This window comes from Xenopus tropicalis, chromosome 3 (genome assembly GCF_000004195.4).
Source record: "Xenopus tropicalis strain Nigerian chromosome 3, UCB_Xtro_10.0, whole genome shotgun sequence".
In the NCBI taxonomy this organism is placed as follows: domain Eukaryota; kingdom Metazoa; phylum Chordata; class Amphibia; order Anura; family Pipidae; genus Xenopus; species Xenopus tropicalis.
In genome coordinates this window covers 86,823,526-86,849,958 of record NC_030679.2, presented here as the reverse complement: position 1 = coordinate 86,849,958, position 26,433 = coordinate 86,823,526, and the positions used below count along the sequence as shown (strand labels likewise).

The 26,433-nt window shown below is 39.0% G+C and overlaps 2 protein-coding genes across 7 annotated transcripts in view; both read right to left on the bottom strand.

Moving 5' to 3' along the window:
• LOC100127794 (uncharacterized) overlaps window positions 1-3,712 on the bottom strand; it is a 43,172-nt gene extending 39,460 nt beyond the window's left edge. For 2 of the 3 annotated variants that reach the window (XM_031897594.1, XM_031897595.1), the window contains exon 1: window positions 3,458-3,712. In XM_031897594.1, coding sequence (XP_031753454.1) covers window positions 3,458-3,512 — 55 coding nt within the window. In that variant the 5' untranslated portion in view covers window positions 3,513-3,712. 3 annotated transcript variants of the gene reach the window in all.
• A 3,771-nt stretch (window positions 3,713-7,483) lies between these two features.
• On the bottom strand, window positions 7,484-24,900 carry tmem209 (transmembrane protein 209). 4 transcript variants are annotated; one of them, XM_012958940.3, is made up of 15 exons: window positions 24,749-24,900; window positions 22,305-22,453; window positions 22,111-22,169; window positions 21,277-21,408; window positions 19,784-20,022; window positions 18,334-18,535; window positions 16,769-16,944; window positions 16,284-16,373; window positions 14,198-14,294; window positions 13,981-14,106; window positions 13,141-13,238; window positions 12,803-12,917; window positions 12,615-12,712; window positions 10,832-10,905; window positions 7,484-9,190 (listed from the first exon to the last, which is right to left on the bottom strand). In XM_012958940.3, exons 2-15 carry the CDS (start codon window positions 22,442-22,444, stop codon window positions 9,133-9,135), a joined length of 1,704 nt encoding a protein of 567 aa, XP_012814394.2. In that variant the 5' UTR covers window positions 22,445-22,453; window positions 24,749-24,900; the 3' UTR covers window positions 7,484-9,132.
• Window positions 24,901-26,433: the final 1,533 nt, after the last annotated feature.

The following is a 26,433-nucleotide window of genomic DNA, read 5'->3' as shown; positions in this document are numbered from 1 at the left end:
GCACACTTGAATAAAGTTTTTTGGAAATTTTAAACCACTGCCCCGAAGTCCGATGAGTGCATGCTGGCGTTGTTAACTAAATTAAAAATTAATCTATATAAAGATCCTACCATAATTAATGATAAAATGAACTTGCGTCACACAAGAATGAGGATCACAAAGGGGATGAAAACGCGATTTCGAATCCCGAATGAGACAAATACGGATTGGATCCGAAAATTTCTGAAGATCACAAATATGACGAAAATGCTTCTGAAAAAATTGTATTAGTCCCGATAATATCATATTGTCGATCCGAAAGTCACTAAATTTTCATACCGAACGATTGTAAACAGCGGGAAAACCTTTCAGATTTTTTTGCGCAAGCGTACAAAAAAGTCGCGCAAGACACGAAAAATTTGGTTAAAATAAGCTTGGAGCGTTCGAATGAACATTCCGAGCGTTCGTGTCTTAATAAATCTGCCCCTATGTGTTTTGCACCCCCCACATTGCACCCATGGCATGTGCCTCTTCTCCCCATCCATAGTTCCGGCCCTAATCTATAATAATGCATAATGAAAGTTCAGCCCTTTAAAACAGCATCCATGGGCGAAGCATAGAACAACGGAGATATCCGCTAGTATATCATGCGGACTAATTACACAGGATCCTAGCATGAGCTCACATGGCTCAGCAAGAAAATCAATTTAACAGGGAAGGCTCACATTTTACTTTTTATAATCGCCTATTTTGTTAACACATTCCAAATCAATATAATCTATTAGTTCCACACTTCTTGCATTATATGCACCATAAAAGGAAAAGGCTTAATCATGTCTTGCTGTCACAACATTGCACATCAAAATGCAAACCACTATAAAAATGAGCTCAAACTTCTAAATGTGGTACAAGCAATGGCTTTCCTTTTCATGAGAAGAATGTTAGACCATAAAAGATCTGGTTAAGTTTTTTTTGTATGTTTTATAACCCTTACTAGGAGAGAAGGAGATAGAAAACTAAGGTAGACAAACAAAATTACTGACCTCTGAGAAAACATACATTCATGAAAACAACATCTTACAATATAGAGATCTGTTCCAAAAGTCAGTATCTTTTTAACATAATTAAAATAGGCAAAAAGTAAGAAATGTGTTGTTGTTATTTCTTGCACTAAACAGGGCATATCCCTGTTATAAGTAAAATTATATTCTACTCCCTATTCTACCAAGAAAAGTCTGGTGGGGCTAGAAGTCAGTGGCACAACTACATATACACCAAAGTGAAAAATGGCCCTCCAGATTTAAAGAAATGTGGCTGAATAAAGGTGGCCATACACGTGGCGATCCGACGATGTTTCGTACGACCATCGGTCGCACGAAACATCGTAAGATCCGCCACACACCATTCAGGGCTGAATCGGCAGGTAGAGGAGGTAGAAACAATAGGATTTCTACCTCCTTCTGCCGATTCAGCTCTGAAGGGAGAATTTTGGTCAGGCGCCTTCTATGGCGCCCGATCAAAATTTTCAAACTTGTCCGATCGGCGAGTCGTCCGATATCGGCAGCTTCCTGCGATATCGGTCGACTCGCCGACATGCCATACACGCACCGATTATCGTACGAAACGAGGTTTCGTACGATAATATCGGTGCGTGTATGGCCACCTTAAGTCTATCAGAGCAGTTATCCTATCAGTTTAATAAAGAAGGACCTATGTACAGCAAAGTCTTTGGTGCAGTTATGTTTCGCATAACATAGGACAAGCTCAAGCATGATATGTTCTGTTGGGGAAAGAAAACCTTGGTCTCCACCTTATTTTCAATAAGTACAACATGCATCCGCACTGAGCTATCATCACGTAATCACTGCTGATAGGCACAACAAGGGAACAAGTGAAATGGAAGATGCAGCTGTTTGCTACAAGCACAAAGTTTATCTAACAACATATAGAGGTATTTTATGCATTAAAGGGCACACCCTGAAATTGCTTAACCCACCAGATGAAGCACTAGGCTGCCTTTACCTGGAGGGAGCTACTGGGGCGGGCAGCTATATTGTGGCACATGCACATGCGAGAGTTGCATCCACACCCATGTACCAATTTTATGGGCAGATAAACAAACTTTTAGCAAGATTCTGACTACTCCATTATTCTATAATTAGCCATTTTTTTTAATTCTTTTGCGGTCTCTGAATTAAAGGCATTTAATTTTGCAACTTAATTTTTCCTTGCAAAGAATTAGCACTTGTAATAGCACAAAGAGATAAAGATCATGTTTTAATTATTAGACATAATATGTCTTTGATTTAAAATTCTTTCTAGTTGCTGGACATGCAGTACATACAGAGTAAGGCAGAATAAGAGTAAATAAACACATATAAAAGACAACATTTCTGACCAATATGTACATCACACAAAAATAGTGTTACCAGATCACTTGAAAATTCAGCAACACCTCTAATACATGTGATAAGGCTTCACTGAATGAATCTTAATTAAATTACAATCAGCGCAGCCCTTCTAGATGAACGCTCTAGAACCCTATACAGGTATAGGATGCATTATCCAGAACCCTATTATCCAGAAAGCTCTGAACTATAGGAAGGCCATCTCCCATACATCATAAAAAGTTATTTAAAATACTCCTAATTTTAAAAAAAATCTTTTTTTTTTTTCTCTGTAATAATAAAACAGTACCTTGCACTTGATCCCAACTAAGATATAATTAATCCTTATTGGAGGCAAAAAATCCCATTGGGTTTATTTAATGTTATATATGTAATGTTATTTTTTAGCAGTCAAAGTATGCTGCTTCAAATTATGGAAAGCACCAGATCCCGAGCACTCTGGATAACAGGTCTCATACCAATACCAACATTGAATTCAAACGACGCTCCCAAGCTCCCAATCCCCTGGCCATTTACAGAGCATCAGGACGCATGCAGACAGTGCATACAAACAGGCTTCTATCTAGCTAATGTAACAGCTGCAAACTTTTAGCTCCAGTGCAGAATATAAAGGCACAGACAAAGGCGGGAATTGTTTTAGATTCAGAGACCAGGCTGATATTACCATCACTGTAGAAAAGAATTAATCTTATAAAACAATAATGAAAAGTAGCAACTACGGCAGAAATAAAAAAGCGCAGCGCTTTCTAACAGAGAAACGGTGTGCAAAAATCTCATGTCAGCTCCTCACAACTTCCTAAATCATTTCTAAACTACTTATACAATCGCATGGGGCAATACGACACAGCCGCACATTTCTGGGGGGCACCTGGGGAAGGCCTGTAGGTGTGTGAGAGACTCCGGACACAGAGGCACAGACATACCATGGCTCACCTGCAGCAGCACTGCGCCTATTACAGGACACCCACTCGCTGGTTCCCCCGCTCACACCGGAGCGACACAAAGCCCAGCTGCACACAGTATTGGCAGAGGGTTGGTTAAAACAACGTGACAGCAAATGGGTATCTCACCGAAAGTGTCATGTGTGTTCCTTCTGCGTCTGGCATATTCCACATCCAGCGACATCTCACTACCCTTCTCTCTCACGGCCGGACTGAAAGCAAGGGGTTGTAAGATACAGCGACTTAAAACGAGAATGAGTCAGTGCGCAGGCCCGGCGCTTAATAGCGGTTCCCGCACGGTGCGGCAGGTTCCAGTTGAGGGGAGCACATGTGCTCGGGTTGGGACGGGTTGCTCACGTCACATGACTTATTAAAACAACAGCGAGCAAATAAATTAGTTCCGCCACTCTCTATTTTTTCCCCAGTTCTACACCCACTAAGTACAAACTCCAGTACCGCTGCCCAAGGTGCTTCTTAGACCCACACTGTTAAACAATTAAACGTAACACTTTGGTGCTGTCTGATGCATTCTCCTTGGAAGCCATCTTTTGCGTATTAAAGGAGAACTCCACCCAAGTAAAAAGATAAAATATAATCTAACATTTAAGTGTTTTGAATACATTGCTTATTTTTCTTTTTTGAACAGATTGTGTAGACCAGTGATCCCCAACCAGTGGTTCCTGAGCAACATGTTGCTCACCACCCTCTTGAATGTTGCTCCCAGTGGCCTCAAAGCAGGTGCTTATTTTTGAATGGAAAGGCAAGTTTTAGTTGCATAAAAATTCATTGTAATGCCAAACAGAGTCCCATGTAGGCTGCCACTACACATAGGGGCTACCAACTATTAGGGCCAAGGGTAGATAGAAGATATTTAAAGATCAAGGCAGAAATATAGAAAAGGTGAAATTAATTCCAACTTTAAAGGGGAGTAGACAATATTCTGAGGCAAAATGCAAATGGTTTTCATTATTTATGTTTTTTCCCATTATTAAGCTCTTTGTTCAGCATTTGCCCTGTTTGTATTTTCAGCAGCTATCTGGTAGCTAGGGTCTTGTTTACCTTAGCAACCAGGCAGTAGTGTGAATGAGAGACTGGAATACGAACAGAAGAGTGACTAGATAGGTAGATAGGGATTACAAAGTAACAATTATAATAACATTATAAACTGGCAGAACAATAGATTTTTGGCTACCAGGGTCAGTGAAATAATTTGAAACCTATAAAAAATAAATAACGAAGACCAATTGCAAAGTTGCTAGCAATAGGACATTCTATAATATACTAAAATTTATCTTAAAGGAGAACCACCCATTTAAATATTTGAATTTGGTCTGGTTAGAAGGTGTGAAGGTAGATCTAGATCCAGGGTTCCCCTGGGTCAATAGGTGCAGCAGCACATGATTCGTTCCATTGCTCCAAAAGAAAGCCCGCCCCATCACTGGTGCAGGACATTGGTTAAAAACACATATCCCTTTTCTGACCCCATGCACTGGCGCAGGACATTGGTAAAAACACATTTCCCTTTTCTGACCCCATGCACTATATTCCAAAGTCTCTCTGTGCAAAGTGCATCTTTTTACATACCTTAAACATGCACCCAGCAGGGACCATGTGAGTATTACTGGACACAGATGTAACATATTAAGTGATGATGTAAAAATACTACAACTGTACCTCCAATAAGTTCTAACATAGTGTCAGACTTTTAAGTGATGTCAAACATGCCTTTTTTTTTTCTTCACAAAGCAAAGAGAAATACATTAACGCTATACGAAAGATAATTAATAGGGTGTTAGCTATATATCTTATATTATGTAGTTACATAGTAAATGTGTAGCAGAGTAAAATTCTTCTGTAAAAACCATTGTAGATTGAAATATGTACCTTTATTAATTACACTGCCCCACTGACTAATGGATTACACCAGTTCTGAGGTAGTGTAAAACAGTGTTATTAGACTTACATTACGGTTATATTTGTGACTAAACACAGCAGGGTTCACTTACTAAAACAGTGCAAAGTTCTAAAAATTGGTACAAATTGGCTTGAATTATTTTCACAGATTCCAGTATAGTCGAGCCATCCACAATCAGGCAGATATTTACACCAATTAATAAATCACACGCAATTGGATGCAACTTGGAGTTGCTATGTAAAGCGAATCACATATGCAGGACATAGTTGATCACTTAATTGCTCTTCAAATAGATGTAACTTACCTGGTACAATAAAGTCGAGGCACAGCACACAGAAGAACAAAGAGCCATGTTCTTACTGCCTATTTAAAGGAACAGTAACACCAAAAGATTAAAGCTTTTTAAAGTAAATGAAATATATGTACTGTTGCCCTGCACTGGTAAAAGTTGTGTGTTTGCTTCAGGAACCCTACTGTAGTTTATATAGATACCCTGCTGTGTAGCCATGGGGGCAGCCATTCAAGCTAGAAAAAAGGCGAAAAGGCACAGGTTACTTAGCAGATAACGGATAAGCTCTGTAGAATACAGTTGTGTTTTATCTGTTATCTGCTAAGTGCCTGTGCCTTTTCTCCTTTGAATGGCTGCCCCCATGGCTACACAGCTGCATTATTTATATAAACTATAGTAGGGTTTCTGAGGCAAACTTACCAGTTGTACCAGTGCAGGGCAACAGTACATTATATTGGAATTTCTTTTATACACTTGAATTTTTTGGTGTTACTGTTCCTTTAAAGGAGAACTAAACCCTAAAAATGAATATGGCTAGAAATGCTATATTTAATATGTTAACCTGACTGAATCAGCCTAAAGTTTCAGCATCTCTATAGTAGTAATGATATAGGTATTCACAGGAGCTCATCTTGGATTCTGTTAGAACTGTCCGGGACAGTGCACATGCTCAGTGAGCTCTGAGCAGCTGCTGAGAAGCTAAGCTTAGGGGTTGTTGCAAATTTTCAAGCAGAACATGAGACTGGTCTGTCATATAAACTGATGCTACAGGTCTGATTGTCTAAATTCTGATGCAATTGCCCTTGTTTCAGATCTGTCATTGTAATGTGAATCTGAATGACTTACTAATGAGCCTTATACGGATATATATATATATATATATATATATATATATTCTATTTATGCAGTATATTTTAGATGGGTCCCGAAGCTCAGGTAAGTGACAGCAGCACAGAGCAGTTGCAGTGAATAAGCAGAAAAGATGGGGAGCAACCGGGGGCATCTTCAGAGGCACAGATCGTCTCTGCTAAAGGGCTGTGGTTGCCTTGGGCTGGTACAGAAGCCCAAAACATAATGTACAACATTTCTAGTGTTTTTCTTTAGTTAAGTTCTCCTTTAAGCCACACAAACCCCCGTGCGTTTTGTTTTCCTGGGGCCAAAGTGCCAGCAAAGAAAATTTGTATGCAATATTCATATTTAATGTTTTCTACATGCAGCATATGTTTGTGTGATCTTGTGTTATACATGGTTATTCTATTACAGAGAATATGAGAGAAAAAACCATAAGTATTCCTAATTGGGTACATTTATATTCCAATCAACTCAAATCTGCACTTTCCAAAATTATATTATATTTGGTTAATTTAAGATGGGGCTTTCGTCATATATTAACAAGGTACAAAATAATAAGGACTGAGGTCACCCTTTGCCTCAGAACAATTTCAGTCTTCACAACGCAGTCATCTGAGTTCTTAATTGTGTCTTGCAGGATACTGTCTGGAGCATATTTGTAAAGCAGCTTTTTACAGAAGAGGAGTTAGAAATCTAGCTCACCATCTGCACTCTAGAACTGTCCATAAAGGTTCAATGATGTTTCAAGTGTGGTGACTGTGCAAACTGTGTACACGTGTATTTGTTTGTATGGTTGCAGAATATATTGTATATATTGTATGAAAACCTGGCACCTCAACACACACCATCTGCTCATTTTTCCTGGGGTGCAACTCATAAATGGCTCAATTAACAGCATAAGTACCATGAATGAAACTTGCTCTGTACTTAGAAGTAGAATATACTATCTGTAACTTGCGTACTCAGGAGAAGGATATAAAGCCATTTGTCTTTATTATAACTTTCCCTTTCACTGAACGTAGTTCCATTTCTGAGAGATAGGACCTTTATAGAGTAAGGGGCAGATCTCCACTACTGGCATAGAGAAACACAGAGAAAAGAGTGCTCTAAAGTTCTTTATTTGCAAAACCCTGCTCAAGGTTGAATAAAACATGTTGGCATTATAAATACTATACAAAATCTGTACGTAGTTACAATTTCTCAGACTATGCAAAGTTCTACAGTTAAAAAGAAATGGCCTGCATAGTATGACATCAAAAAGACAAATTTATGAATACAGTTTACTGAAAATTTTCAAGTTTGTTTAGAAATCCAATTAAACATTTCTGCATAGAGTAGTTCCCATAAATACCAGAATGAGAAAAATCTAATGTAAACTTTTTAGCTAATGCTAATAAGTCAGTAGTATATACAATTTATTAAACAGTTGTGTACAGCTGTGTTGTGGAAAAATGTGACACAAGAATTGTACCTCTAAATAATTATTTCTAAATGGCACATACATAGTTGTATAAAAACAAAGCTTTAAAAGAAAAAGATAATTTTAAACATAACATAAAGGGTTATGGCATATGAGGTGTAATCTCCCCATAGGTGCATTTCAGCCAGCAGATAAATGCCACAAACCACTACTGCTGCCTCATTTAAAGGGGAACTAAAGTTTAAACTGCTGGGGGGGTCGCCAAAAAGTTAGGGAACCTCCAGTGATTAAAATCACTTACCTGATACCCGGGGCCGATGCTTATTTGCTAAAAATTGAACCAGCCCAGGGTATTTCTGCAGAAGATCTTTGGTTTCCTCTGTCTTTTTTTAGTTCCAATCCGGGAAGGCCCATGCGTAGTAGAGTAAAAGCTTTTTTTTTTTTTTTTTTTTTTTAACTTTAGTGTGCATGGCCACACTGAGAAAAGAGAAGAGGAAGAAAGACGGTGCCAATGAACACTTGCGGAAATACCCCAGGCCAGTGCAGTTTTCTGCTAACAGGAGCACTGGCTTGGGGTATTAGGTAAGCTATTACAATTACTGGGGGAGTGCCTAACATTTGGTACCCCCCACTGACAGACTTAAATTCACCTTTAAATTGTGAGACAGAGTGACAGCTTTGGTACTGGTACTCTTCAGCCCTAAAAACTCAACATAGGATGTGCCATTTGTGATATCAGACTGAAGTTTTATGTAAGATTGGAATAACAAATGTTATATATATCTCCAGAGTAATTACTTAAAATGATCCAAGTTGGAATTACATTAGCAGATTTCTGAACAAAACCCATTCCAAAAATTTCTATTTGTAACTTTAGTTGGGCAGTTTGGCCTATTTAAACAACCCCGTCTGATGTCAAATGGCAACCTTGAGGAGCGGATTCAACAGTCTTGGGATTTCCTCCAATTACAATTCATCTGTCTGGACTGAAATCCCCCAATGCCTCTTTTTGGTGTATGCATGGGGTTCTGGCAGTTCTAGAAATGAGGTGATCACAGCTCCCTCTAGATTCTATACAGATCAATTTGTTTGGGCATTGTTCAGCCACACAATTGTATTAATGCCATGTGCACGAATGGTCAGTTCTTGCCAGTGGGCCCATCTGTCAGATAATGCTAAAAACAGGTCATCCCTAATCAAAATGTAATGTCTGCAATATCTGTCCCTTCTCAAAATCAAGGAGTTTTAAACACATTTTCAGAGGCACCACAGTTAAAAATTGTATTACAGAAAAACAGTTGAGACTGAAATCCTGATCACACCAAGCATTAATGGTCTCCAAATATCCATAAGATATTCACTCCAGATAAGCCAAGGTTGACTCTCCTGAAAACCAAAGGGCTGAGATTATTAACTGCACATTTTATTTACAAGAAATTGATTACAAAACAGTTAAATATAGCCTTATTTATTAAAGCCCCCCGCAAAAAAAAATAAAAAAATCCACCCCTTAGTGACTATTTAAAAAGCACTTGTGCATGGGGCATTCCTGTGCTTCATACCCCACATCAGATTAATAAAGTGGATAAGCAAGTAAACGAGTAAATGACCCATGCAACATCAACAGTGTAAAGTCAAAGAGAGAAAAAGAAAGAAAAAAAAAAGTTCAACTGTCAAACATTTTAGAAACTACAGGAAACTGCAAATATGGACTTGGTAAAACTGGGATTAATAACAGATTTAAGAGATACTTTTACATGCAGCTGTACTTGTAACTGCTGCTCACAATGTAACACGGTTCACTAAACTTTTATCACAATGCGAATGTTTAACACCTGCTCGAAGATGGCATAAATCTTAACGCAAAAAATAGGTTACGAAGTTTTATTACATATACTGTGCACTTGCGTCAACAACAGATTTTGCAATCGCAACCTTACTGTCACAAGATATGCAAAGGGTTTGCAAGCTGTATATTTCTGATGCACAAACACAAATTTGTCGCAAAGCTTAGATTTTGTCCTATTGCAAATATTTTTCCATATAATGCCCCCAATAATGCCTTCTTTGTCTGTAAAGTTAAAGGGCCTATCCACATCGTGTAGCTTAAGTTACTTGTTTAGATCGTACCAAACGACAGGAAATAATGCAGCTCTAACCAACAGGAAAAAGTGCAGGAGTAAAACACAGAAAATAACTTGTTTCTTTTGTTTTTAAAAAAAAGTCAGCCCCTTAGTGTTCATACAAATCTGATACAGGTATGGGACCTCACTTTATACTAATTGTTATACTTTTTTGGTATAAATGATTTTTCACACATTTATAAATATGCCACTTTATGTTTTAACACAGGATAAGCTCTTACAAATGACAACATACTTATTTTCTTTGTGACTCATACAGAACTCTTTCTGCTGTGTAAAAACACTTGCCATACATTACAGTAGTAGTACAGTATAGTAAGAGTAGTGTGCGTTTGGCACAGGGAGTATTGGCATTTTCTCTACTAGGATGTTTATTAGATAATGGACAGTAGCACTATATAGAAACACTAGGCAACTCTGTTTTATAAGCATTGCATTTAGGTCAGTTAGGGAAACATTTATCAAAAGTATAAAATTAGAGCACACCACAGTAAAATTCCACCAGTCACTGTTCATTTCTATGGGATTTTTAGAGGCATATTTATCAAATGGTAAACGCTAACTTTCACCCATTAATAATAAGAAAATCTGGTTTTAAACTGATTTTGAACATTTACTAGCATTAATGTTTGGCTCCTCACATTATCCAGCACCCTGCAAGATGTGTTGCAAACCCCTTTTCAGTAAATAACAGGGAATGTGAATCATGCCAGACAGAGAGAAAATGCACTGTCACAAAATAAGGCTCCTAGCAATAAGTTTTTAAAAATTGTAGCCTGTGAAGCAAGGCTTAATAAAATCAATCATAGAACATAATAATCATGACAAGGGGAAAATGTTGTGCCATAACTAAAGTAACGTCAGTGAAAATAGCGGATCTTACCCAAGCATCCCAGATTCTTTGGTCTTTATTATATACAGGAACATGAGTAATGTATGGAACAAGTTGTTTCTCCCCTGAACAAATTTGTGAGAATGGAAAAATTAAATTTAAAACATTAATTTTCATATGATGAGAGTGTTATCCAATATTTTCCTGCTAACATTGTATTTACACTTTGCCTCCATTTGAGCATTGTCTGTTTCTTCCCTTTTGTATACTAACATCATTACAAAAATGTTTGGTACATTCTATTGCTCCCCAAAGTGAACACAGTATTGAATGGGTCTTAAGAAATTGACTTGCTTTTTTGTCTGGATTCATCACAAATAATAACATAATTCTTTATGAATTGGCTTTGAGGAGGTGCTTGCTTGGTTATATTTAGGAGGAAATCCATTTGTACTCAAGCCATTTTAAAACATAAAATTGCGTGCAATATATTTTGTAGACAAGTTACTTTTGTGGTCATAAAATTTTTGTGCCCAATATGGTTTTCTATATAAAGAAACAGCATACAGCACCTTAATATAGGAGCTGAATATATGAACATTGTCAGTATGGTTTTCTAGTCACAAACTGACAGTCAATGCAAAATTCAAACATGCAAAACATTTTATTTTGGCAGCACACATTTCACACTAAAAATCATTCAAATTTTTTTTTCAACTAAAATTAAATTTATAAAATACAAGTCATATTGTACTAAATTCCAGAGTAAATTAACTGGGTGCAGTACAACCTCATTTTGACATACATATTGCAGCCAATTGATAAATAAGTTAAAAGTTGTTGAGGCAACAATGTAAGCATAGCAGAGTAAGCCGATACGGCCAACCCTGTTAGGGTCTCATTTAAAACTGTTAATCTATGAGCCATGAAGCACCATATGCAGCAAAACAGTTGCCTTATGCAAGTTTAATGGAGCACAAAAAACGCACAAGCACCTTTGTGTGTACATCTTTTTTGCAGGGATACATTTTAGCATTTAGTCATTTTCATTTCACCTAATATTATATTATTATAATAACACAAATATAATGTTTGTAGTTACAATTTTACTTTTGCCGACAGCAGGAAATACAAAATGCATTTTGTATTTCACAATATCCTGTAAACAAGGCAATGCATGACCGTATATGTGGCACATACAGGTATAAAAAATATTGGTTTAGAGATGCTGCCTAGCTTCCATATTTTGGTACTGCTCTGATTAAACAGGAAAGGTTAATTAATTCATAGCATTGGGTGAATACAAGGAAGTATGCAAAAGCAAAAATATATTTAATCAATATCTGCTTTGGAGCTACTTGCTTTTTGTGTTAAAATGTAAAATGCAAAAAGCAACTTGGTCCTATATGCACATATTTATGAAACTTTATAAGCTGAATGTCTGGTATCTAAGAAAATCTTTTTTTGCTCAATCTTGACATTAAAGCCCCTAGCTTTTTTAACTTTCTTTGCTCTGTGATGTAGTGCTGTGGTGGAAACTGGAAATAAAATTCATCCATAAATATTTTTCCCTAAATCCTCATGGCAGTATAGAATTCCCACCTTCATTATTTTTTTGCCTACTGATGATTGCAGATTTTTATTTCTAAGCTTCTTGTAAGGATTTAATATAGTGCTGAAGTGATAATGCAAAAATAATGAATTAAGGGGTGAGCATAAGCCTGAAATGTTTTATTGTACTTAACACCCTTGCAACTGTTTTTGATAGATGTACCTGAAAGAATAAGCTGAATGGATAATGGACCTTCATCAATATATGACATTTTACAAATACCTTTGGCAGGCTGTAGATGTGCTTCTGATAGACTAACTCATAGTATGGTGGATTTACATTGCTCTGGTGGATGCAAAATACATTTTCATTTGAAGTATCTAATGGTGAAAAGAAAACGGTACAATTGTCAGTGTGTTTCCACACAAAAGTAGTTGCCTTATAGCTTATAAACACTGAAACACATATACCTGGTTTGTCTGGAGTCTGGACAAAATGCTGAGAAGTAAACGTTTTCCCATCTGGATATTTAGGGTGGGGAGGCAGGCGAGAGTCCAGATATGTGCAAAATATATGCATAACGATCTTAAAAAGAAATAATCATGTAATAAAACTATAAACTTTTAAATAATACAGGTGCTAAACCTAGTACAGAATTATAACATTACCAAATTAGACGTAGAATGTGCACAATTTCCACTATGCATGGTTTGTACTTTAAAAGCTAAACCAATGAACATCTTTGCAGACAATGACAGCATTTTTTTTTATGCAAAGCAAATATCCAAATCTTTTTTATACAACATACTGCAGAGTCAGTTGGAAGGTCTGTATCCCATTTTCGACCTTTAAAATCTCCTCCTGAATTCCATCGAAAAGAGCTCATACATCCTCCATGTGACAGTTCTGGAAAATAATATTCCTATAAAACTATAGGCATAAACAATAAAAATAATGACCAGACATTCACTACCAAAGTGAATGTATCTTTATTCTTCTCATATTTCATTGTTCTCTCCTTCAGCTCAAACCATTCTATGTTATGGCTGATTGTGAGTATTGCAAGACAATGTTTAACAAAAATAATGTTCCAAAATAGGTGGAGACAATTCTGGACAAAATTCTTAAAGCTTATATGTGAATATGAATTTGAAACAATTTTTTAGAAAATGTTGTTGTAAGATGTCTCTTCATACTTTGATTCATATGCAGCACTTTTTCACCATCTATTGACCTCTCTCACACACTGACTGTAGCGAAACATCTTCTTAAGTTAGGGTTAACATCTCACTAAATGTAGAAATTCCCATAAAGCTTTAATATGTTTTAGGATTAACATTATCTAAACAAGTTTTTATATTGTGTTCTTTTTAGTTATTCTGATCCATTTCTCATTTCTGTATCCAGAAAGATTTATTATTGATGCTATATTTTCACATTTCTCGATTAGTTTTTTTTTTTCCCTAATAACCACCCTACCTGGACTGTAAGTTTTCAAAAACACTACAGACAAACCCTGCAAATTATAGATTTCTATGGAATGTATCATTTCCTTGCTGTTCCTTTGAAGCACTGTTCGTTAAACATGGGGTACAAATAAGGAAACTGAAGATCTACATCCAAAGTAAAAAAAAAAAAAAATATTTACCTTTAAGGCGCTCATACAAGTATTCCTGATTTGGAGTGATGTCCAGATATTGCACAATAATATGTAATGTTGGTATGAGTGGGGCTTTAACTAGAGCTGCTTGCTTCAAACTGCTTATGCTCGATTCTGTCAAAAATATTGTAAAATTAATAATGCAGAATAAATAACTATAAAGTTGGCTTTTAAATGATGACATGTCCATAATGCCATTATTTACCTCCTATCTGTAACTCAGGACAACCAAGTCTTCTCATTTGTGTGTTTACAGAATCCACCTCATGGACCAAGGGGACCAAAATGGTTTCATTAACCCACTAAAGGGATACAAAGCCATAATTAGCTACCAGAATTGTACATTGTGAGAATACTAATATGGAAAAAAGAAGAACATGTCTAAAGAAAACAAATGGATGCAATGATGGGTTTTATTTTTCTATACCTTTTAAGTATTTGTAGCATCCAGAAAATTCACTTCTGACTTTATTGCTAAAACTGTTGAGATGTGCTCAACTTATATACATGGCAGTAAAACGTAGGGTTTTGCATGTCCTTTAACTCCAAAGAGTGTATGTAGTAAGTTATGCTGTCAGGATCACACAATAACTTGATTCCAGTCTCTACAATGGCTAGCAATAGCATTTAGGAAAATATCTGAAAATACAATTATAAAAATTAACTCTACCCATCCATACATCTGTAAACTGTTCCTGTAAACGTATCCCACCATCTGCTAGGCATGTTTTTCATTATCATTTCTTTAAAAATATGCCTTCTTTAAAACTACACCACCTATCTCAAATTACCTTTCACAGTACACTGCACATTTTTAAGGAAATCTTACTTTTATTTTTTCTGCATTTTTATCCATTCTTTAATTAGCTACACGCTCCCAAAAACCTCATCCTCCAGGCTGCCCTTTGGAGTCTAACCATGTATCAAGCAAAATATCTTATTGCTAATAAAGTTTCACTTACACATGTAGTGCTTGATGACAGCATATTTATAATAATAGAACAAGCACCCAGTGATCTATAAAAAGGAGAACAAAACCCAATCTACAACCTCATACACCCTCCTGCATGCACTGCCTGTTAGTCTCATAATTGTTTGTGTGTTTGGCTAAAAAATAAAGAGTAATATCTTTTTGATCCTTTTCAGCAAGGTCTGACACCAAACAACCTGCTGTGCTACTCACAGTAATTTTAGCCTGGTACACAGATAGGACAAAGTTGCGAGACTAACACATGCTTTAGTTCAGGAGTGGAAAGGGGGGCTTTGAGAAGACCTGGAAGTGTTTTGGGACTTTACAAATGCAAAAGTTTCACACATATAAAAAAAAAAGTTATTGCTATAAATGTTCTAATGCTTTGACTGGTTACAGGCTTTCAGGCATGCTCAATTTAAGTTGGTTTTACATGGACACATTTTATGGTGAAAAATATAATAATAGCCTTTAAAGGACATGTAAACCCCACACACAAAAATGTAATCAGTGAACAGCCTCTTTGAAATCTTTCAATACCTGCCACACTGGTTGTCCAGAGGTTAAAAGTAAGGCTGCAGTATCCCCTTTATCACTTAGATTTCCTTCTCCTCCTGTAACCCACTCAGCCCCCTCCCTCTGGAATTTGCTTTGGCTGTTGGCTTGTGGGCATGCTCAGTTGTTCTAAGCTCAGATTACTAAACACGCCTTCCAGTCTAGCAGCCAGTGAAGAAATGGCATTGCTGGTTCCCATAGAAAATAAGCTCTAGCTGTCTGCTTTAATTTTTTCTCCCAACCAACTCTCCTCAGCTCAGCTCAAACAAAGCAGAATTTTTATCAAAGACAGTTCTGCCTGTATGAGCCTGTATTCTTGATGAAATGTATGCTGAATAAGAGTCTGTGTGTGTGTATGCTGTTTGCAGATTTAAATGTATCTGATTATGTATCAGAGGAAAAATGGCCACCAGGTGAAAGCTGTTATTTGCTTTAGGAAAATGTGATGGTGCTAGCAAACAAAAGGGATATATGCAGTACAAACGATGCCATTTGGGTGGGGGAGACGTGCCCCACTGATATACATGGTAGGCAAATGTAGGCTTTACATGTCCTTTAAGATGCACTTTTTAATTTTGCAGATTCAGCCTTATTTTAACAAACAAGCCAAGGGTATTGCTACAAAGATAAAATGAAAAACAAACAGAAAATCACCACCAACTTTATCAACAAGAAGAGATACTAAAATCTATTCCCTTTAAGACGATTTATGCAAAACATTATCTGGATATTAACACGTACTGCCACAAGCATCATTCTTACATACATTTCGAAATTTTGCAGTCCATGCATCCATGTGGTCCAGCAGCTGACGATTCATTGTAACCTTTCCCCAAACCTGAAAGAGAAAGAATTGCTTTGCTTATATTGAGAGAGCCATCAATTATACAAATATATAATCATATACATTAATATGTGCATTCTACAACTATGTTCCTCCTGGGTCAAATAAATAAGGCTTACAAGGAAAACCTTCTCTTCTTCCCCCCATTATAAAGTATTCTTGGATCATTTTAAATTTTTTTTTAGCCTTCATAATTTCCACACGCATTTAAGATTTTAATAACACTAACTTAGTAGTGTTATAGCTCCAGCTAGATATACTTTGAGCCATAGTGCCTCAAGCCCTCCACCCAAGTATGCTGAGCATAAAAAAACAAGACGTCTGCATTATAGGATGGATTCATTTCATACTTATAAAATGGTTATAAGAAGACAAGACTCCTCAAACACCCCAGGGTCTATGTCTACCTCTTCAGCAGCATGCTTGGAACCAAGATCGGCTTCATCTTTATGTGCAGAGGGAGCCTGGGAACGGCAGGCTAGCTGGTACTGAAACTTCCGAAGGGTGTGTGCATAATCACCCACAGAACGACTGTAATTCCAGAAGGTTGGACTGGCTGCAGTTGAGCTCGAATCTGGACTCCCTGTATAAATATGGAGACTTTTTAAACATCAAAACAATGTAATTTGGCTATCCACACAATATTAAACTATTCAGATGGGCAGTGTGTTACCAGTAACTATATTTTTCACATTGGGCATGCACACAAGAACCATATTAGTCACCAATGTTTTTTAAGACAAATTTAGAGGAACAGGAGAAGGTTCCTAATATGTTGTACAACAATTCAAGCACCCGGTATCACTAAATCAATGTGTCATGCTGATAGTAAAACCCCTTTTAAATCCCAAATCGCGCTCATTTTACTACTACCTGTGACTTCTCTCTAAACTGGGATGTGGTATACTAAGGTGTAAGGGCTTAGCATAAGAGAAATCTCCCATACACAGGTTGGGGTGTTGAGTCTTTCAGGTAGGGATGCACCAAACCCACTTTTTTGGGTTTCGCCGAACCCCAAAACCCACCCTGATGGATTATGTTAATTAGGATCAGGTGTTAAAAATTTTAGAAAATGTTTTCCCCCTGACCATTTAACCCTTTCCGGATGCTAATTAGCATATGCTAATTTCTGCTAATTAGTATTCGGTTCAGCCAGGACTGTGGATTCGGCCAAAACCGGAGCCTTCTAAAAAAGCCTGGATTTGGCCCGAATCCCGAACCAAATCCGGGATTCAGTGCATCCCTACTTTCAGGCAAGGACTCCGTTGAGGACCAAAAGGCTAAAATAAGGGTCTACAGCCAAGGAGAAGTGGGAAAAAAACTGCAGTGGGATGGCGTGGGATTGAGTAGTTGGAGAAGCAGGACAGACAGGGAGCAGAAAGACAAGCAGGACAGCCTTGAGTAGGGCAGAGTGGATGGAGAAGAAAAACAGATTTGAGCAGGCACAAGACAAACTGGGATAGGAGGAGCAGGAAGACATGCAGGACAGACTAGAAGAGGACAAAACACAGCAGACTAGCAGTGGATGAAGAGCAAGGCATACTGGAGTGGGACTGAGTGGTCAGAGAAGCAAAACAGAGTATGCCAGGGAAGTAATGCAGAGAATGATTTAAATTAGGGTGTAACCATCTCTGATGTTTCTGAAGAAATAGTCATAGTATAAATATTAACCCAAGAGAAGATATTTAGATACATATAATAAAATTGCTGCTTAGCACTTTACAAGTTGGTCTCTAAATTTTTAAATTATATTTACCAGCAGGCAGTGCTCTCTCTCACAAATAAAGTGATGCTGAAAGAAGGCAGTGCAGTACTTGCCATTCTGGAACACAAAGACCTGGCCTTTGAGTGCCAAGTTTTGGGGCAGGGTGCAAAATCTGAAAAGCATGGCAGTTTACAGCTGTTTTTTTTGCACTGTCTGGTCAGCCTGAGTACTACACTAATCTTAACTTTAAAGATTAGAAGGTTTTACCAAGCTGAACCCGATGCTGTTTCTCTTCTTCACTTCGTAGGAAAGTGTCAAGTAATTTTAGGTCAGTCATATAATCCTCTTTATCCGTTGGAGAGCTGTAGGTAGATGGAGATGAACGATAGCGAGATCTCAGACCACCTTCCACTGGACCAAGATTACTAGGGTATTGCGAGGAGCCAGGAGAAGAACTGTAACTCGTAATCTGCCAAAAGAGATATGCATTTCTTTGAAAAAATAAAATTCACTGTTGCACTTCCCACAATCAAAACATATTCACTGAATGTCATAACTCAATAACTCCTCCAACACGTTGATGGCATATTTATTAAAATAGGTTAAACAAACACCACCTAAACGACATGGATAAAAAAACAACCCGCTAAACTCCAAGAAAACAACTTCACAAATCTACAAAATAATTAGAACCATCAGAAACCAACCCTACGGTATCAATAACCAAAGAAGCCTCAACTGTCCCTTCATACCAACAACTACACACACGGTTATGCAACTACTACCCGCCAATAAATACAGAGAAACGGCTTTACAGATATTGCACAATTCACACTTAACACCAGTCAGGAGGTATCACATTGGTACATCATCTACAGATAACTGTTTGAAATGTCAGGACCCACACACTGACCTTGCACACTGCCTCTGGATATGAAAACCTTAACAAGGCAATCTACACAATTCACAATGACCTGGGTAATTTTTTGGACACCTCCACAACAGATCAGGCTTTCACAACCTGAAAGAGGATTGGCTGGGCAGCAGCAGTAAAGAAGGCAATACTTCATCATTGGCAACAACACCCCCCACCTCTCTCACTAGTCAAACAAAAGCTCCACTACATATTCCATATGGACTGACTTGAAACAAACAATCCATACCTTACCACATATACATTTAGACATACTACATGGTATGACATGAAACGGTTTTCAAACAATCCAGGAAACTGACAACTATATCCAACAAATATAACAAAGAGAAGTGTGGACATGAAGCTCACCCCCAGAAGCCACCAACACATTTAGGGAATGTTGCCTTTCTGGTGGAAAGGTAAAGGCTAAACATAGTTGGCCTTGCTTCCACTTGTAGCTAATAAAAAAATTATATATAAATTGGGGGCCTATATCCGAGCATACCTTTCCATTAGACAATTGTTGGTTCCAGAAGTGTATGAATATAGCATCTAGAAATATAGGAGATATGTGCCTACTGGGTGCAGCAAAGCAAGCCAAGGCCAACAAGTTCTTTATAATGCAGCCATCAGCACATATGAATAGCAAGCAATACATTAATGACAGTTATTTTTACAAGTTACAAAGTGAGGTATACTATTATTTATTTTATAGATAAAGGTTACAATCTACCTTGGTTATAATCACCTGATCGCCACAAAACCTACCAAGGCAAAGGAATTCCCACATTCAACACTCACCTTAGGAAAGCTGTTAGAGGAGTACGAAACAACTGACGTGAAAGGACTACCACTGCTTGGTAGCATAGCCTGTATCTGAGGACTGTATCCACTGATGCAACTAGGTGAGAATTTTGGACTGGAGCTAGGAGAACGAGAAGGACTGTAGCTCAGCACATTCTGCCCCTGCACACTGGGAGATGGTGTAGAGGCTGGAACCTTATTTGTAATGAGATCCCGTGGTGGAGAAGACTGGGCTGCTGTATATAATAAAAAAATAATTTTAATATTTTAGAAGTTATTTTACTATTGTCTAGTAATAGTACTTTGGCTGAAATAAGACAAAAGCTCAAAAGTTCAACCACTCCAACTGAACCATGTACACATGTATCGCATACATAAACAAGCCTATCTATACACTCACAGATATTAACTATATTTACATATATTTAAATTACCTTCAGCCAGTTCTCAATCCAAGGACTCCAAGCTCTCCCCTCTCTCCTGCTCCCTCCTCCTATGAGAATTAAGGATGCACAGAACCCAGTTTTTTGGGTTCAGCCAAACCCTCAGACCCATCCCAAGGGATTTGGCTGAATACTGAACCTGAATCCTAATAAGCATATGCTAATTAGGATCTGGAAGGGGAAGAAAAAAAAAACCCATTTTCCCCTAACATTTAACCCTTCCAAATCCTAAAAATTAGGATTCGGTTTGGCCAGGACCGTGAATTTAGCTGAATCCAAACCCTGCCGAAAAAGGCAGAATACCGAACCGAATCCTGCATTCGGTGCAACCCTAACAAAAATGCTAAAGACTCCCTCCCTTAGGAATGTGTGATCTGAGCCATACTAGACTGCAGGCAAGAAGCTACTTAAAGGAGAAGGAAAGGCTAAAGAGTTAATCTCAAGCTGCAGGCATACCTTCAGTTCTCTCAATAGTGCCATTAAGTCTCCCCATATTTCACCTGTTCAGAAGATCTGAAGCCAAACAGGAAGAAAAAACGCTGAGCTGTGTAAAGAAAGTTCCCATAATGCCTCACTCCTGCACAGACACCAAGTCCAAACTGAACATGCTCAGTTAGTAAGACTATGAGTCAGCTTCCTGCTGATTTGCTCAGACCCACATTCCTAAGGGGGGAGTGAGTTCTTAGCATTCTTGAGGGAGGGGGGAGCAGGAAAGAGCAGAGACCAGAAAGCTGCGTGTCTCTGGCACAGGAATTACAGGCACAACTAATCTTTTTTCAGAGAAGTCAGTGCAGCGTTTCTGTGAGTGCTTATGGCTGTATTTACATAAAGCTTTCTGATAAAGCTTACTTAGTTTTTACCTTTCCTTCTTCTTTAAAATGGCTGCTGCTATCTTAAGCAAACGAAGAAAGCTTCTAAATCAGTTTACTGCAGAATAAATACATTGTTCTAGGTGGCACTAATGTGGCAAATCTATTGGCAGTAAAATGCCAAAATGACTTTCCTTCTCCATTAACAGTGCACGTGTCAACATATTCTCATACTTACATGAATAAGGTACACCTAGAAGCTTTTGCTGAGATGGGCTCAGAGTTATATTTGGAGAAGTCATAGTATATTTGAAATATCTCCAAAAATCAAACAGTGCATTTAAACTAAACAGAGATGCCAGGGCAAGTTCTAAAAGAGGACAAAAACAAAACACAAATGTCAGAAGATCAGAATATTAGTTCACCATAGTATAGTTTTATGCCCTTCCTCTCTACCCAAGAGATTCACAGACATCTTTTTAGGATATCATGCATATAATTCTAGTATGGTGGATAATTAGCACACAACAAAAAAAACTGACAGTGCTGCTTTACAGGATCATAAGTCATTTGTCACCCAAACTGGAACTGTTGCAAAGAAATGGCAACCCCAGGACATCACAAATACTGCTCTGCCATAACCATAGACGTGGTTCAATATATTAAAGGGTTAGTACAACCTTAAAATTACCTTCCAGTGTGATGTAAAGTAGTAGTCAAACCCAATTTGCAATAAGCTTTCATTTTTTAACTTTCAATTTTTTTTCAAATAATTGAAATAGAGCATATTTTTATACACTCAAAAATGCTCCTACCTGTGCCTGCACCCGAATGCACTGAATATGCACGGGTGCAGGCACATGTAGCCGAAAATGCAAAGTCTCGCGTTTTTTTTGGCAGATATCAGCTACATGTGCCTGCACCCAATCGTATTCAATGCTATCGGGTGCAGGCACAAGTAGGGGGATGTTTCAGCGTAGGAGCATATTTGTAGATAGTTAAGTGGCTAACACATACTTTATCAACAGCCCAGCTTTCCCTCTAATGATGAAACAAAAAAAAAAAAACTTACCAATGTACCACAAGGGCCAGTAAGTAATGTTATAGTAAGTACTTATCATTTTTCCAGTCCTGCAGACAAAATTAAAATACCGTGAAATAATCTGTTGTAAAGAGTTAATGAAAATCATTCCAAAATGCACTGTAGCAGAACAATTTAAAACACATCTAAAGCTTTAAAACTGTATGACTATAAAACAAACTTACATTTCGGTGTAAATCATTCCAGCTAAGGACACATTCAGCAGACCCCAGGCCAAAACAACTTTCTTGGCATTTGCCTCCTTTCTCATCTTAATGGTTGTATCAATGAAGGACATGGCTGTCCTTTGCTCCTCTTCCTTCATGTTAAATGACTAAAAATAATGAAAAACAGTAAAACAAGACATATTTATATGGTACTAAAAGAACATGGCATTTATACAGAAACATAAGGCAGTGATGAACGGTGATGAAGTAATAGCAGCCATTTGACTGATTCAATTCCACATGTACTAGTTCTGCAGCCCAGTTATCAGCAACTGTGTGGCCAGAGCCTAAGCATTTTAAATATCCCTGTAGCTAATCCACGCCTATCAACGCAAACCAGCCTTACACGACAAGCAAATAAGGCATCACGCTGCAACAAGTGGGAGATATAAACAGCACAAGTCCCGGTGGGCTTCCTCCTGTGCCTGTCAAGTAAGGATGGTGTTCAAGCTATTAGAATATGTTATGCATGGAACATTAGCTGCAACTAAACAAAAATGTCTAATGTGCTTATTAAGCAGTGAAAGACAACATGTGGATGACAAATGAGAACACTGCTTTGTACTGATGTATGTATGTATGTATTACTTTATTTTTAAAGTGCTACAAGGGTACGCATCGTTGTATAATCTTACAATATACAAAATTAGGTTATAATAAATACAATAAATATGTATAAATATACAGGGAGTAAGTGCCATGTGGTATGAGACACAGTAGGAAGGAGGTCCCAGCCCCATAGAGCTTACAGTCTAAGTAGGGAAAGGGACCAAATAAAACAGTGAGCACAACACAAGGATGAGCAGAATAAAAGGAATAATATATCACAAGGTCAGTGTACAGAAAAGAACAGAGAGAAGAATATAAGGGTAACAGAAATGGGAGATAGCAGAAGATGAAAAAAGTGTAATAACTCAACAGAACGAAAGAAAGAAGGACACAATGAAAGTACAGTTAAAGAAATGGAAAGCCGAAGAGGGCGAGAAAAAGAAGAATAGAGCACATTAAATGGGCAAAAATGGAAAGAACAGCTAGAGAAAGATATTAGAATGCAAAAGGGAAACATAAAAAGATGGTACAGCAAGCAACACCTGGCACAGACCAATTAGAAATTAGGCCAGGAACTCCGCTTGGGAAATATTGGCCTCTGATTTATTCCTTAAACCCAATTGCTCACTTTCAAAACCAACTACGGTGGACATCAAATGGAGTACACATTGTTGCAATTCACAAGGGTACTTGCTACCATACATGCTTCTTAGCAACTTGCAGCAAGTGTCAATGCTTCTGTACAGCCTAATGAACTGTATGTAACTGCCAGTGCATCTAAACCTGGAATTACATGAAGTCTGTCCTGCTAATCATGGCAGTGTTCCCTAAGCAGCTTGACTCCACATCAGCTTGACTCCACATCAGCTTGACTCCACATCAGCTTGACTCCACATCAGCTTGACTCCACATCAGCTTGACTCCACATCAGCTTGACTCCACATCAGCTTGACTCCACATCAGCAACTGACTTGCACAAACTGAACTGACTTGCACAAACTGAACTGACTTGCACAAACTGAACTGACTTGCACAAACTGAACTGACTTGCACAAACTGAACTGACTTGCACAAACTGAACTGACTTGCACAAACTGAACTGACTTGCACAAACTGAACTGACTTGCACAAACTGAACTGGATGCTATTGCCATTGCTGACACCATCCCCACTACGATTTTAAAATACAGATGCTAATTTACATCCATAGGGACAAATGGCAAAAGTTGTATAGTGAACATTTGTATTAAAGGGCACATTCACTTAACAATGGCTGTGTAGAAAGTCCTGTCATGTTAAACGATCAAAAAGAGTGGGAGACAGAAAGGTAAGCTATGTTACATTGCACAATAAGTTTAGTAAGCCCTACGACAGAAGTAAAAAAAAAGTAGCCTTCACGCTGCTATAATGCAGATAAACCTAATTATATTTCATAACATAAAGTATGTTTTGAAAATGGCTCATTTTAGTTCACGTTGAAAAGTGTACCAATCGCATTTCACTCTCGGCCAGAAGTTGCATTTTGGCGCTCCATTATATGACCTGATGGCAAGCCACGGGAATAGGCTACTGATGCATACACACGGCCGCTATGAGTGGGGGGACCGGGGATAGCCATCCCACGCACGGTGGGGTTTGGGTTTTAAGGGGGGGCGGTTGTGCTGCACTTACTTTGACTACCGGCCCCCATGCTGTCAGTGAGTTGTAGACTTCGGGAGAGAGTGTGCTTGCTAGGGTGCCCGCATGTTCTTTCCCTCACACAGCTTTCATTTCGCCCAAAGGTCCCGCTTTTCCTAACAGCCCAACACGCCCGCTTTTCCTAACACAGCCCGCAATCCCGCAAGGCTACTTACACTTCCCGCAAAACTGCGGGCTCCAAGTCTTCTATCTTACACAAAATCCCAGCGCCACAAGTCTCATCACGCGAGACTGGCGTAACGACAACACGTGACCGCAGCGAAGGCTCACACAGCCGCCTTGTGGGAGGGGCGAGTCGCTGCAGCACAGTCGGGATAGGTCCCCTCTAACTATGTTCTTGCTCTACTCACACATGCTACCGCTTTCAAAACACAACAGAAACAGAAATGACTTGTCCTTCGTGTTGGTTTCTAGCCCTGCCACCTCAGTTTCCAGTTTTCCTGGACGGCATTTATATTTTTTGTTCGAAACTCCCACTTGTGGTAGGAAACTTAAAAAAAACTTTTCTCTTATGTCTAGGGGGACACAGGAACAGTGGGGTAAAGGGTCCCTCCTACCAGGAGGCAGGACACTGCAGTGATGTCAGAGCTGTTGCTCCTCCCTCTCTCCTTTTACCCCCTTGCCTAGCCCACAGGGCTCAGTTTTTCAAGTGTCCTCGTCACAGGAGGTTAGGATAGCCTCTAGAGAGGCTCTGCACAAGGACCACATCGGTCAGCGATTAGCGCTGACAACAGGGGTGAGACCAGAGCCAGTAACAGTTCTGAGCTCCAAGTGTCAGCCCCCTCCGCGGGATTTCCCACTCTGCAAAGGTGTATTACCTAACGCTTGGTTAAGCTCCCTGGGACAGAGCTGGGTAACCCGGATGGTTGGAGACAAGTGCCTTGCTCGAGTTCTCCTCCATAAGGTAAATCGGGCTTCTCCCTGCTCCCTGCCTTCAGCCATAAGCGCAACGCTATCCTCACGCGCACGCACCCTGATAACGTGGGTGCGCGCACCTTGATAACGTGCGCGCGCACTCTGATGACACGGCGAATCCGCGCCTAAACTGTTGCGCACTTGCATCAGAGAGGGGAGGTACTACACTTCGCGCCTTTCTATCGCGCGTCACTGGGGCCGTCTTCCTCTCTCCCTGGCGCGCTTAGCCCCACACAGTTGGCAACTTACAAGTGCTCTGCTCAGACACAGAACCGCTGCGCCTCTCTCTCTCTCTCCCTCCAGAGACTTATACAGGTGGCAAGTATTTTTTCCCTATTACACACATGGCTGAAGGCAGGGGAGACTTATTCTCTAAGGGAAGCAGGAAGGATTCACCCATGGTGTCCTTTTTTGCCTGCACTAAGTGCCTCACTAAGTTTAAAGAGGCTCAATCTAGCCCACTTTGCCCTGACTGCAGCCCACATAATCAGGCCTCAGCACGCCTCATTGGGCTCCATTGTCCAACCTATAGCAGGAACCTTCCCTGCAGGGGCCCCAATCGCACAGGCCTCCTCTGAAGCGCCAGCATGGGCCGTCTCATTATCAAATTCCCTATCAGGGTTACAGTGTATACCTCAACTGACTTCCACTCTTGATAAGATGTTGGAAAAACTGTCTGATATTCCACCACCCATAACTAAGCGCAAGCGTGAGACTGGTAGAGTGGACTCGGCCCTAAGGGTTCTTACTTCCAGCCCATCCCTATCAGAGGATGAGGCTAGTGAAGGAGAGGTGTTCTCATCGGCACACTCTGATTCCGATGGAACAGAGGGTACCCCTGACACTGCCTCTAATGTTGACCACCTAATTCGGGCAGTACTGGAGGTATTACAAATTGATGGAGCAGACTCTGCCCCAGGTAAGA

Coding starts and splice junctions, on each gene's coding strand:
- tmem209 (XM_012958940.3), bottom strand. CDS start 22,444: ATGAAGGAAGAGGAGCAAAGGACAGCCATGTCCTTCATTGATACAACC. Junction 20,023..21,276: donor TCTAGGTGTACCTTATTCAT/GTAAGTATGAGA, acceptor TATTATATACAG/CAGCCCAGTCTTCTCCACCA. Junction 10,906..12,614: donor ACATCTACAGCCTGCCAAAG/GTATTTGTAAAA, acceptor AAATTTGTTCAG/GGGAGAAACAACTTGTTCCA.